Consider the following 13,938-nt stretch of genomic DNA (forward strand, 5'->3'; position numbering starts at 1 on the left):
GTAAGCAGGGATTCGATTAGACGTAATCACGTTACTCAAGCAGTTGCGTATGACAGATGACAAAAAACATTACATGCAATTGAACCTGTACGGGATGAATACCATCGCTGCTTCCAGCGTGCAGAGCTAGGGAACGGGGGGAGGAGTAGGTGGCTGAGGGGTGGAAGATGGGGATTGTAATCTAATAGAGGGATGACATGAGAACTAAAGAGCTGAAACGGTAAGCATTTAATAGGAGCGTGACGTTTGACAAGAGCGGCAAAGAGAGAGAGGCTGGTGAAGAATAGGAGATCAGATCGGACACAGTCAAAGCTACAGATGTATTCATTTGTTCAGGATGTCGCTGCAGAATAAAGCCCGTGGGATAAGATCAATTCCTCTGAGTTGACCTGCCAAGCCCCATGCTAACAAAAAAAACACCCAGATAGGATCTGCAGGGAGGTGTTCATCGCTGTCTTGTTTTTCTCTGAGAGAACAAAATGAAAGAAGGCAGATTAGAGTTTGTGGCTGTATTCTTATGCATATGTGTGCTAGAAACATCAGTGATAGCTCACAATGTGACCTTTCTCCATCAGTGCCTTTGATCTGGTCAACATCCACCTTTTCCATGATGCTTCCAACCTTGTGGCCTGGGAGAAAAGCCCATCAGAGTACTCTGGGACCAGGCAGAAGGCACTGGCCTACGTTTTAGACAGGTACAGTAGATGTTGGTCACCAGCTTTTTTTCTTTTTCTTTTTTACTTTAGTCTTAGATCAAATTCTGCAGATATCAAGGTAGATTTACTCTATTTATAACCCAACATTTCTGTTTCTGTAAAGCAGGAAGACATATGATATGCACACATTTTTTAGATAATCTGCAAAGCAAGTTCCTTCATTATACACTCATGATTACTGATTTTTATCTGTAAAACTGAGACTGACTAAAAAGATTTAAAAAATGTTTTTTTTAACTAATAAAGTCTTTTTTTTCCTGAACAACAGAAATTGCATATCTGCATTGAGGTAGCAGCTGATAGTCACAAATCCCATTTCTCTGTTGCATGGCAAAAACCTGTATTGATATTGTAATCAAGGCTTAGACTGAGCAAGAGAGGTGTGGAGAAGGTTTTTGGTGGGATTCAGTCTTAGACCAGTGGGATTACATCTGTCTGTGGAAATAGGGCTTCTCACTATACGGTCTGTGAACTCCCAAGTCTCCTTTATCTGTTCTTTTTTTGTCCCTCACTCTAAATCTTTCTTACTTTCCAGCATTTTCTGTTATTTTACTTTAGTTTTTGGTAGTGTAATCTTACACTTACCTCTGTCGTTTTTCCTACCAGCAGAGAAAATGAAGCGAGCATTTGTCACTACACCATTTGTGAACACTGCTTTGGTCCTGAGAAATAAATATATAAAATATACTGTAACATGTAATATCATCACTGGCATTACATCAAAAGTCCTGGCTAACTGAACAGAACTGAATATCCCCCCGACACACACATCAAGAGAAAATACCCTTTCCTGCATTTCCTCAAAAGACCACACGAGACGAATCTAGAAGGAGTCATTCTCCATAGACTGCTGTGTTAACTTTAAAGTGGATAAACATACCTAATTTTTCACTTGATTAGAACTAATACAATGTACACACTGTACGCTGTGTTAAGGCTTAAAGTTATGTATTATTAGGGGCGTGGCTGCTTTGAGTGACAGGTGGCATCACCTCTGCTAATCTGAGTCATTGAACTGAATATTTTAGCTGTGCTTGCAGTCTCGGTGACTTTTGGAACATTTTTCGTTCAACTGTCCTTTTTGGTGACTGAATTTATATGATTATTTTACTCATTTGGAACTGATTAGCATGTATTTATGTCCGTGTGATGCTCTAATATAAACGACACCTTTGCTAACCTATGCTGTTAGCATTAGGTTATAATTTAGCAATCTGCCCTGTTGTCAAAATGTAGTCACTGCAAAAAGTAAGATGGCAGCCGTCCATATCGCAGGATAATGCTAACTCACTGTGTCAAAATGATAGTTAGCAAAGCAGTGGGTTACTCTGTCCATCTTTTAACTACAGACTATGTTGGCCAAACAGGTTGTTGCCCAGCAGGTCCCCACACTACTGTGGGGACCTGCTGGGCAATAAGACAGACAGACACTTCCCATTTAACTGGGTTTCAGTTAAATTTAATGTCATTTTTCCTACTGCAGTTGTCTGCGACTGCCTGGCCTTTTGCTGGATGTTCATATCTATTTCTATACTGGACATCGTATTATGTAGCAGGCACATTGCCATGTCATTTATACAATGGTGGCTCTAACACGAGCGAGGCTACGTTAGTTTAACGGTTTTAATTATTCTAGCTGGAGTTTTCATGGTTATGGTACAGGTTTCTACCCTCTGATCTAAGTGAAGTCTGCGTCTGTACAAACAGACCATGATTTCCATTCATAGGCTACGCTAATGTAATTTATGGGACATGCATTTGCAGCACTGTGGGATGATGGAGTGCACAGTGGTAGCCCTGCTCCGTACCTGGCCATGCTAACACAGAATAAAAGGCTAATACCCGCCAGGCAGCAGGTGACCTCTCATTCAGCTTGCATAAGAATGCATGACACGCCTCCCCACCTCCTCCACTTTGGATAACTACATGCATAAATATATCGGTGGCATACATTACAAATAGGCTTTCTGATGGGCCTGAATTACGAGGCACTTAATAAATTCTTCTCTGCAAGGTCATATTTTACCTTTACTTCATTTTTGATTTGATGAAAGAATGTGCTGCCTTTAATGGACAGGGAAGTGGCAGTGTTTCAGCAGCTTTTGCAGTTTTTTATTACATCTTAACACACCTGGATTTACCGACATAATCACGTTACCAAAGCACCTCTGTTTCTGCTCTGTTGTGTTTGATAGTGTTTCCTCTACTTTCATTGTGCTATTTCCCCCCAGTTGATTTATTTTGAAAGGGCCTCCTGTAAACACACCTAAACAGCAGCGAGAGTCTTAGCTGGGTGGCTGAAGGGATTGAATAGAAACTGTGCTGGCTGAGTGGCAGTTTCCACGCTCCCTCCTTCTAATTCCCCTTGTGTTGGAGGATGGTAACCTTGTTGTTACTTCTGGGCCATATCATTTAAAGGTTCTTCTTTTGGCAGGGGTGGGGACGAGGGATGAGTGGTGTGAGGCAAGGTGGTGGTGATGAGGAGGTCGTTATATGTTCCAGCTCCCCTGGTATTCCTTGCTAGCGATACAGGGGTGGGATATTGAGGTGGGGGGGCCATCGCGCCTCACTCACTCACTTTAGGGTGAAGCCTTCGGGCGCAGATCCGGAGCACCGGAGTGAGAAAAAGCTAGCAGTGCAGAGGGAAGGGAGGAGGAGCACAAAGGGTGCCTGGGCTCTGTAAAGGGCAGTGAATAATGGGTCGGTCCTTTCACAGAGGCTGCTAACCTTTTGGCAGCCACCAGCAAACTCCATTCTCCTCCGTCGATCTGGGAGGACAATGTGCCCGGGCCGGGCTTTGAATGAAGCGCTACCACCAACAGTGTTCCCATTCAGTGGCTGGTTGGGAACCATCTTTTTGGCTATTGTCCTAACTCTGACTCCTACCCCCAGAAGCGAAGCAGGAAAAGGAACGGGGAATATCTAAAGCCAGAGTTCCCCCTCCCTCTCTCTTCTCTCTCCTCTCTGGGCTCTAATCTCTCATTGCGGGATGGGATAAGATTGGGGAGGGTTGGAGCTGCTGAACACACCACCAGCTGAGATCCTCGCAGCAGTCTACACTGGAGCCTGCACGCACGGCAGCGCTGCAGGGACAGAGCTCTGCTGCCGAGCATCAAACTTCAGCCTGCACCTTATCTGGAGCTCATGCCTAATAATGCAGCTTACAGCCCATTGAGAACACATCTGATAAGCCTTTTCCTCTGTGGCCCTTTTAACTGCTAAATAGTGTTTATCTCCAAAGTGCTTCAAGGCCTCGGGGGAACAATGCTGAGAAGGAACAACGTTTAGCCAGCCAGACCTCACTATTGAGTCACATCAGAAAGAAAAAAAGGAAAGAAAGCACAGCTCCATAGCCTGGGCTGATGTGAGGGCCGCTTCCATGGGAGAACAGCTTGAAATGTACCCTCGCTCCTTTTCCTGCCCTTTGAAAGTGCCCATGTGTGTTCCAAGCTGCATGAAGTGACACTCGGGTACGCTTGATGTGGAAAGTTCATTGTTTCCCATTTATGTTATGGTTGAGTTGTTTGTGTGCGCACAAGCAGTTTTTTAAAGAGTAGTTTAACTGGGCATTTTCATAATGTTAAATGAACTCCCATTAGCTGCTAGATTGTACAGATATCAGCTTATTAGCCTTTTCCTTCCAAAGACAGGCTGATGTAATGACAGGAAATTCTCTAGAGGGTGGAAATCTTTTCTGCTAAATGACCAATGTGAAATGATAGCATGAGATAAAAACCAACAGTTTTTTTTTTCATTGCAGTTAAAAAAAAAATCTCCTTTGTGTATTGGAGTTTGTTTCTGTTTCCAAGCCCCATTCAGAGTGGCTGGTCCGGTTCAGGGGAGAACAGTTTTACATTACAACTGTGAAATCCAGGCATAAAGGCTTGCTTTGTGGTGCCCTATTATTTCCACACAAATATAGTCCATTGTCAGAGTGCTGAAGTTAATTTGATCAACATTGGGGACATTTAACTGTTTTGTTCGCTGAAAAGACTTGTTTCATGCTCATTTTCGGGCCATTCAAAAGCAATGATTGGCAGAAAAATAATGTTGCCGTTAACAATTCAAAGCAATTAGTTTCCCATGGGGAGGCAGTGGGCCGCACTGGCCACCACACAGCGATGCTTTGTCATTTTATGGAGGGTCATCAGTCAACTGTCAGCGCGACTCAAAAAGCCCTCCAATCTAAATGTTTCCCTTTAGGCTTTTCCCAGAACAACGGTCTGAAAGAGCAGAGAAAGGCCGGCTAGTTTCCAGCCAATAGACATGTTGAGCTGCAAGAGGGAGGACTGGATAATTGCAGGGGGGATCCTCCTTAAAGCCAGAATGAATTTATTAAAGAGAGTGGTTGGTGTGTGTGCGTGCGTGTGTGTGTTGTCATGCTGATCATGGTTTCCAGTACAATTCCTGTGTCATAAACATGTGTAGTACAATTAAATTTTTTTCTAGTGAGTCTATATGTGATCTATAATGACTTTTTCCACTGATTGTGTTTGTTTATAGACATGAGTGTGTAGTGCCACTGTGTGACTCTGTGCTGCCTTCTCACCCTGGGAGGCCTGCAGGAGCAGAGGTTAATCTTCTCCACTGTCTCTCTGCTCACAGTGGACCTGTTTCTCTCTCTCCCATATACTCACTCACTCACTCACTATGCACTTCAAGTTTACCATAACAATAACTACCTTAACCTTCACCCAACTTTACCTGTACCTTTACTCAATGTGTTATTTGTCCTTTTCAGGCTAACATTATCCATAATGTGGAATTCCCTAACACATCGGAATTTGCTGATTTGCTGCTTCTCTGTTATTTGTGGACACGTGGTCATGTTAACCTGTCTTAAGCCCCCCCTCCCTCCTCGGCATTATGTTTTGCATTATATTCTGTAGTAGTCTTGGGTTTTCTGTAGAACAGTATAGTCACAAAGTAAAGTTTGATTAGATTTCCGATTTGGGTGAAATATTCACCAATGAATCAAATCAAAAAGATGTGGCCTGTCTAAAAATAGACCCAAATAACTATGTAGTAATGCACGACTATAGACTGAATATGCAAGGTTTAACATCGCCATTTTGCTCATATTTGACCAAATTTGGGATGGCGCGGAAAGTTATCACCTCATTGGGTTTGCAGAGTGCATCCATGAACTTGCTTGTGCACATCACACAGCATCACAATGGGATGTTCAAACAAATTTTAAAGTAAGCTTTTGGGGTCCAGGTAGTTTTCCAGTCCGCATAAACTTTACATAAACTTTTCTTGCCCACTCCTGGCTATATCTCAGAAGTTCCCTGTCTTCTGTACTTCAGGATGTCTTGACGCTGTTGGCTTGAACAGACCTATTCCCTAACTTCTGTGTGACCGCTGAAACACCCTTTCACCCCCTTTCACCCCCTCAGCACCTTATCTTTCCTGCATGGTGTTCTTGTTGGGGTGGTAGTTACTAAGGAGATGGGCTGCTAACAAGGGAACGAGGGTAAGGCTGTCCTGAGGTGTCAAAGGTCCTGTCACGGGTCACTCTTGGCTTATTCAGAAAGACGTCACCAGCAGATTCTTCACAATGTTAACATTCTCTCAATTTCTCAACATTTACTTACAATGGATGACGGTGCTCGGCCTGGCTATTGTGTGCAAAGTTGAATCTGACTGGCCAACTTATGGTAAGTCACCTTGTCAATATAATCATGACATGGCCCCCACTTGCACCCTCATAATCTCATATTGGGTGACCGTTATGGCTGAGTTTAGCTGTCAATCACCGTGTGTAATCTGGAGTCAGTGAAACTGAGGCTGGTGTAAAGGAGAAGCAATCCAATGTAGGTAAGCTTTTCATCGGGTATCATGGTGTGTGTGTGTGTATGCGTGTGCTGTTTGTGAGATTGAGCTTCTGATAGAGTCTTTCATGCAGGAATGCTTTCAGTCTTGAGCACATGTTTTTGTGTATTTTTTTCCTGATACCATGGTTTTTGTCAGAGTTAGACGTAGAGAAAAAGTCTAGCGGTGGCTTTGTGCTGGCGGTTTAAGGAGCCTGGGAGCAGAGTCTGGGGCCATGTTGTAAATTAGCGTTTGACCCCGGCCTTTGTGTAGCCCCAAGGAAGGCCTGATGAAGGCCCCAGCCCAAACCTCAGCGAGAACGGGCCGTGTGAAGAGGCTCTTTCAGGGGTGTCACTGCGCGATGAATTGGCCAGGAGAAAGCATGTTTATAGACTGTGTAAAGGAGTGTGTCTTTGTGGGAGAATGTCACTGACACTGTTACAGTTTGTCTGAATGAACTGTGATGACGAGACTAATGGGGCCCCCCACCCAGGGTGAGGGTCAGTCAGATCCCCATCCAGCCTCCACCCCACCCCCAAAAGTCCAGGACCCCCCACCCTCAGGACCCTTTCACGCCCAGTAGCTGTAGCTAATGTTGCAATTCTTGGTCCGTCCCCACAAAGGCCAAGAAAAAAGTCAACTTTCACACCACTGAGTCACCATGAGTGCTTTAGGAAATGATCGTGTAAACAGAGTGTTACCTTCTGACCTGTGGCTGATACCTTGGAGCAGCAGACAAAACAGCCCGGCCGCGGGTATTAGACATGGCTGTTAGTGGGAGAAAGACCTCAAGCTCTGGAGAAACACACATTTCCTCCTCTCTCAGTTTAGCCACTCTTTCTTAAGGGTGACTGCCTCACTTTTAACTTCATCTTTCCTGTTCATCACTTAATCTGTTCTTTATTTCTTTATCTTTTTTAACATGTCATTGCCTGATTGGTATATATCTGTTTGGATAGTGTTCGCTACTCACAAAAGCACATGCGGTAAATTCTCCATTAGGGCAAAGAATGTAGAAGTTCCCACGCCTATAAGCGCCGCATGACGTCTGTGTTCAGCCACTTTACTGCCCTCCGTTTTGGTCAACAGTATAAACTGACCACTAAGCCTGTTTGGATAGAGCTCAGTCTCTTAGCACCAGTGTGTGAGGTCATTAATGGCATCAATCCCAGTTTGGGTTTATTAAAGACCAACTCCACACAAAGGATGTGCAACTTAAAAACTGTGCTTAACAATCAAAGAAGAAGAAAAGAAGAAGAATGAAATCTAGGCAAATTAAAAAGTAATGCAGCCAGTGAGACTTTCATAATGGTTTCGGGTAACTTCAGAACAGGAAATTCTAGGATTAGTCAGCTTTAAATGTTAAATATCAACTGCCTTTGGGGTCATTGCAATGCCAAATAGCTTCTGGCAAAAGACTGAGCAGCACTATCAGCAATCAGTAAAAGTATTAACATTTGTGCGTGTCATGAGGAGTCTATCTAACTGTCAAAATGTGCAGAGGCCATTGGTTTAAGTCTCTGAAATTAGTGCCTTTAAACTTATTGGTAGAGCCCAATTGTAGCACAGTTACAAAAAGATAGAGAAGAGCCCGACTGATATGTTGTTGAAGGTCAATATATTGACCAATACTAGTCATTTGGGCATTTACAATGGTTGATAAATAAAAACTGAAAAGTAAAGAAGATCTTCTCTCACCCCAACCGGTCGCAGCAGATGGCCCCGCCCCTCCCTGAGCCTGCTTCTGCCGGAGGTTTCTTCCTGTTAAAAGGGAGTTTTTCCTTCCCGCAGTCGCCAAAGCGCTTGCTCATAGGGGGTCATATGATTGTTGGGTTTTTCTTTGTATGTATTATTGTATGGTCTACCTTACAATACAAAGCATCTTGAAGCGACTGTTGTTGTGATTTGGCGCTGTATAAATGAAATTGAATTGAATTGAAAATCTTGTGATCTTCCAGGGCAGAAAGGGAGAATACCTGGTGTTTGATCAGGGGCTGCTATAAAAGTGGTCGGGGGATCCCGTGTCCTTGCACTGATTGGATGTATTGGACAGATGGTGGTAGTGGATCTTCCGTGATTGGTTACGCCAGAGGGTCTCCACATAATGAGACACAGAGAACACCTTTCAGTCATGTTATGAGTTCTAATGTTACAGAGTTTGTCCACCAGAGAAATGCCACAAACACAACAACCAGCTGTCACTCACTTATCATGAGTGACAGCTGGCGGCCGACTCCTGACACGCACTCGCAAATTTGATCATATCTCCCTAATCCTGGCACGTTTACACTGGTTACCAGTACATCGTAGAATCGACTTCAAGATTTTTTTAATTGTAAATCTCTGAATGGATTAGCTCCATCTTATCTCTCGGACCTTTTAACAAAAAATAATCCAAGTAGAGCCCTTAGGTCTGCAGATAAGTTGCTTCTGACTATCCCCAGAACTAGACGGAAAAACAGAGGTGACCGAGCTTTTGCGATCGCTGCACCCAAACTCTGGAACATTCTGCCCCTTCACATTAGGCCTTCGCCAGCACTCGACATTTTTAAAACCCGGTTGAAAACACATTTGTGATCTCTAGCTTTCAGTTATGACTAGTCTTTTATAGTAATTACTATGTATGTTTGCTATTTTATCTCTACTATGTACAGCACTTTGGTTCAACCTGTATTTAAATGTGCATATAATTTTTTTTTGATTTTTGATTTTGATATCCTCTGCACAGGCCGGCAGAGGATAAATGAGTAATCCACAACCTGTTGTGGTAATAAAATAAGATTATTGTTAAACTGCGTTATCATACTATCTCACATAAATAATTACACATAAAAAAATGTTAGAGAAGTCGGCAGATAGTTTAGATCACCAAATATCCGTATTGATATTGGTCTTATCAGTTGAGCTCGACATAAGTTGTTACATAAGCTTTTTATTGGTTTAACCTGCCAGTGCTTGCTTTAGAAAGTAAACTTTAGACATTAGGATAGAGCGCAGCAGTCAGTTATACTCAGAAAAATAATAGTTAGTAAGCATCAGTGACTTAGTGAAAACATGGAGGGTAGACATTTTGAGCAGTGTGCTTTTACACATTACACATTAAAAGGACTGATCATTTTGGCTTATTTATGGGAACCATAACCTTATTTTGACACATAAATTAAAGGTTTTCTGGTGACTTACAGCCTTTCGAAGGTTACCTCTAGTGTTTTTTTGGTTTATGTTAGCTATGTTCATTACTTTCAGTGCAGAGAACCTAAAAATGTTTGGAGAAATGTGCAGACAAACCATTGAGAAAATGTGGGCTCTGTATAGCCAGCAATTTACCATCCACCAGCCAGCCTTGTTTAAAGAGATGCTGGTTATTCGGGCATCAGCTTAAAAGAAAATATATGGAGACCGAGTGCCATTTCCACTGCTCCACACTGCTGTGTGCAGTTTCTGCTTAATATAAGGGAATGTCAAACTGCATACTTTCTATTTAATATAATAGCTGTGGTCCCCCGCCTCCTTACTTCAGTCACCTTCGCCTCGCCGCCACACAGAAAAGAAGTGGCTGTGCTTTACGACAGCCGGGCAGACCGCTAAGAAAAGCCTTCTTCTCTCTTTACGGCCTCATAAATATATTGTTATCTGTGCCTGGGAAGTCCACGGTGAGATTTATCCGTGCGATTAGTGGGGATAGCGAGCCAAGCATCCTGAATCATTAATTACACAAGAGCTTTAATTTCCTATCTCTGCTCTGTAGAAGAGACACTTTTAAGTAGGTGATGAGGCGTAGGACTTAATTATATGGCGCTTAGGTGCATTATTTTTTTTTTTAAGCACTGAGATGCTGGCGGTGTGGTGAAGTTCTGGAGATTTGGAAGCGGTCCACATCAGAGAGGATCTGCAAATCCATAGACTGTATATGCTTAAGGTTTAAAGAAGCAGGGTATTTAGTGCATTAAAACATCGGCCAGCAATAAACTGTGGGGGATTTTGAAGACCTTTAAAAGGCATCGGCAGAGCAATTTCACTTGGTCTAACTAAAACAGAACATGGCAGAATATGTAGGTGCATTAGCCCGCTGGGTACGGGACCAGCAGGTTTATTTGTCTTGAAACCTTCAGTGTAGGAAAAGCATTTTTATCAAATTTATATTAACAGGTATAAAATAAACACTGAGCAAAATGAGAAGAAAGATTAAAAGGAAGTTAAGTTTGATTCAGGTAGAATCTCTTAATCCATTCAGATTTTCATTTGTTGAGAATTCAATTATATTGCGTTTTGAAACATAAATCACCAAAGTCTACATGATAAGGATTGTTTAAAAAGCACATAGAAATGAGATAAAACCCTTTCCACCGTGGCAAACAAATCCAAGCCGAGGTCCAGGCTTACAGGTGCCCACTTGCACTCACAGTACTACATATATCAGTGACAGAGACGTATAAGAAAATTCTGGCAAGCAAAAATCAGTGGCATAAATCACACAAGAATAAGTTATGTTGATGACGTAGCACATTTCTCTCTCTGTCTCACTGTCTGCAGTTTCTCCTTTCTGCCATCTTAACGTTTAATAAATTCATGCCTGGTTTTCCGCTTCGGTCACATGCACATTCTTTTAACTCGGTTATCAAATCGGCCTCATGTGAAAAAACGAAGACCTCTGGTTTTATACGAGTCTTTCCCAGATGTGTGCATCATAAGAAAATGCTGCTCCTCTGTGCTTTTTGTGCCTTAGCACCAAATCAGAAAATGCGCTTTGGCTCTAAACCTCTCAGCGCTTAATAAGTTAACAGGGTTGAGTCTGGTTTACTCACACGTTGATTAGTTCAGCAAAGTGAATTTTCTTTGCCATCAAAGCAGATTGTCAAAGGAAACGGTCACACTTGATTCATTTAATTGTGGCGTCAGCTGAGAATGACTGTTTTCAAGCTGAAAGCAGCGTTTACTCGAAGCCCTCACATGTATCCAAAGGTGAACTGGACTTAGGTCATTTAATAGCAGCGTATCAGTCAGGAGTTGAAAATCCTGCAAATGGATCACTAGATATTTTTTAAAAGACAAATGCAGCAATTTCATAGACTTTTCTTCTTCATCCTCCTTCATACTAAAAATGAGGCTTCATATCAAGTGTTTCTACTGTTTTCTGCCTGCTGAGTGCTGCAAAAGTGCTGAAAGCTTGGATCAGATCACAAAAAATTTTAATTGAAGTGATCAGACCACTAGGGGGTGCTGAGGCCCTCATGAACTTAACAGCCTGCGGTTAAAGGAACTGATAACCTTTGACACCTGATGGTGATGATTGTCAGATTTTTTCTATTATTTATGTTTGTGTGTGTGTGTGTGTGTGGTGCAGGATCACGGACCAGCGGTATGAGAAGCTGCCATTTTTTGTCTTCGGTGACTTTAACTTCAGGTTGGACTCCAAGAAAGTTATTGAGGTGAGTAGGGTTTGTTTTCTTGACATATTAGTAATGGATGGCTATCTGTATACATTATCTGGGCGTTATGGGGATGTAATGGCACAACAGAGAGCTAATGACACACTGTACACACGTGCTATCAAATCCATAGTAATACAGCATCGTGCCATAAAGCCTTTGTGTGTCTGACTGTGTTTGTGAGGGTGACCGCAGTATAGTAAAAGTGGTTTTAGAGCCTCACTGTCTCTTTAGAGTTATGACTCATTAAACGCTTCACTGTGGCCGGCCCAGCTGTGTTTGCCGACCGAGCCTTGGAGTGCATTGTTATGTTATGGTGCCATTCACAGCTCTTTCTCCTCTCCCTTCCTCCCTGGCTCCTTCCCTCCCCTCTTTCTTCTTCCTCCTCCTCCTCCTTCCTTCTTTTGGTGCAAACGTAGCCATGGCTAAGGTCGTCGTTTAGTATTCTCCTTGGGGAGATGAGGAAATTATAGAAGACATTGCAGACAGCGTTGTGGTAACAGAGTAGGGGAGACACTTGTTAGCGGGTCTTCTCCCTCCTCTCCAGCACAATGGTCCACGAATCAGTGGGCCTGCTCAAGGTGTGAGCATTGTTCATTTCAACCCTATTCAGAGGAGAGGGAAGAGGAGGGGAGGCTTTCTGAATGGAGGGCTTGAATGCTTAAATGAGTTAGGAAGGACTTAACTTTGTGTGGCACAGAAAAAAAAAACTTTTTTTTTGTAGTTTAGCCATCCAGGCACTAGGTGGGGCAGTAAATCACCGCCTCTTCTGTGGCAGCCAGCTAAGTGGGATGGACATCACATGTTTTTACTCAGCGATCTATCGCAGGCATTGATTAATGGCCTCAAAGTTTATGCAGTACATTTGATTTTGGTGCTGTAATTGGATCACATTAAGCCGCTGGTCATGTGAACATGCGTTGCTTTGGAGATAATAAATACACAAACAGAATCCACAGCAGCAGATGTACAAACACACTGAGGCTATTCAGAAGTCAGCTTCTGCAATTACATGTCACCTGGCACACATTTAGGATGCCACATTGATTTTCTGTCAATGATGGGCTGTTTTAAATCTTATCATCTCTGCGGAAAAAGACACAGTGTTCCAGACATCCAGATATGAAGGAAAACTGTATTTTCAATGCCAGTACTGGCAGGGAATATGGCTGCATTAAGCTGAAAGGAAAGCATCCAATAAAGTCAGATGAGATGATTCAGAGTCTATCTGTGTTTATCCTCTGCAGCTAATTATAGATAACTCTCTCCTCATGTTTCCTGTCCTGTCCAAGCTGCTCTGTGGTCGGTAAGCTCGCCACCTCTCTGTGTCTGCATTGCTGTGAAATGCTGTTTGAGTGCAGTAAGGGGTCGTGACCCCTTTTCCAGGGATGTGTCAGGCTTGCATTGGTGTGTGCCCCATTTCTGCCCCCCTTTCCCCTCCATAGAACTCCTTTCTTATGCACCTTGGCCCCATTCACTTACACAGTCACATCCAATGCGAATACACACACACACACACACACACACACACACACACACACACACACAAAAACCAATTTGTTAGACCTAATGACTGATTGATTCGCCCTGTTCCCAATGGGAAGTTAGAGCACTAGGCCGGCGTATAAACTGCACCCAAACTCACCTTTCCTCCAGCTTAATGAGGGTTCCTCAAACAAGCCGAACATTTAATGGGGACCAAAAAAAGCTGATGATGTCATCTGACCGAAATGTGATCCGGTGATCAACCTGTCTGATTTAACGGCGACCTGTGTGTTAGCCGTAGAGAGGGCTGTGATGTCACCAATATAAACAAATGGGTTGCAACCTCTGCGCAGGGTGTAACTCACAGCCGGGAGGCCGTTTTAAGCCCTTTAATGACAATTAATGTCAACAGGACAATTAGTGCACATCTACTGAAGTGCTTAACTGTAGATGGGCTGCTAGCGGATCGATCGTCCATACTTATCCGAAGATTG

At 43.0% G+C, this 13,938-nt stretch overlaps 1 protein-coding gene across 3 annotated transcripts in view; it reads left to right on the top strand.

Moving 5' to 3' along the window:
- The window catches only part of inpp5a (inositol polyphosphate-5-phosphatase A), a 146,299-nt gene that overhangs the window by 95,707 nt on the left and 36,654 nt on the right, over positions 1-13,938 (top strand). For all 3 annotated transcript variants that reach the window (XM_085181881.1, XM_085181882.1, XM_085181884.1), the window contains 2 exons: positions 576-695; positions 11,875-11,959. In XM_085181881.1, the coding sequence (XP_085038007.1) occupies positions 576-695; positions 11,875-11,959 (205 nt within the window). The remainder of the gene's footprint in view (positions 1-575; positions 696-11,874; positions 11,960-13,938) is intronic.

The sequence above is a fragment of the Neolamprologus multifasciatus genome, chromosome 13 (genome assembly GCF_963576455.1).
Source record: "Neolamprologus multifasciatus chromosome 13, fNeoMul1.2, whole genome shotgun sequence".
Lineage (NCBI taxonomy): Eukaryota > Metazoa > Chordata > Actinopteri > Cichliformes > Cichlidae > Neolamprologus > Neolamprologus multifasciatus.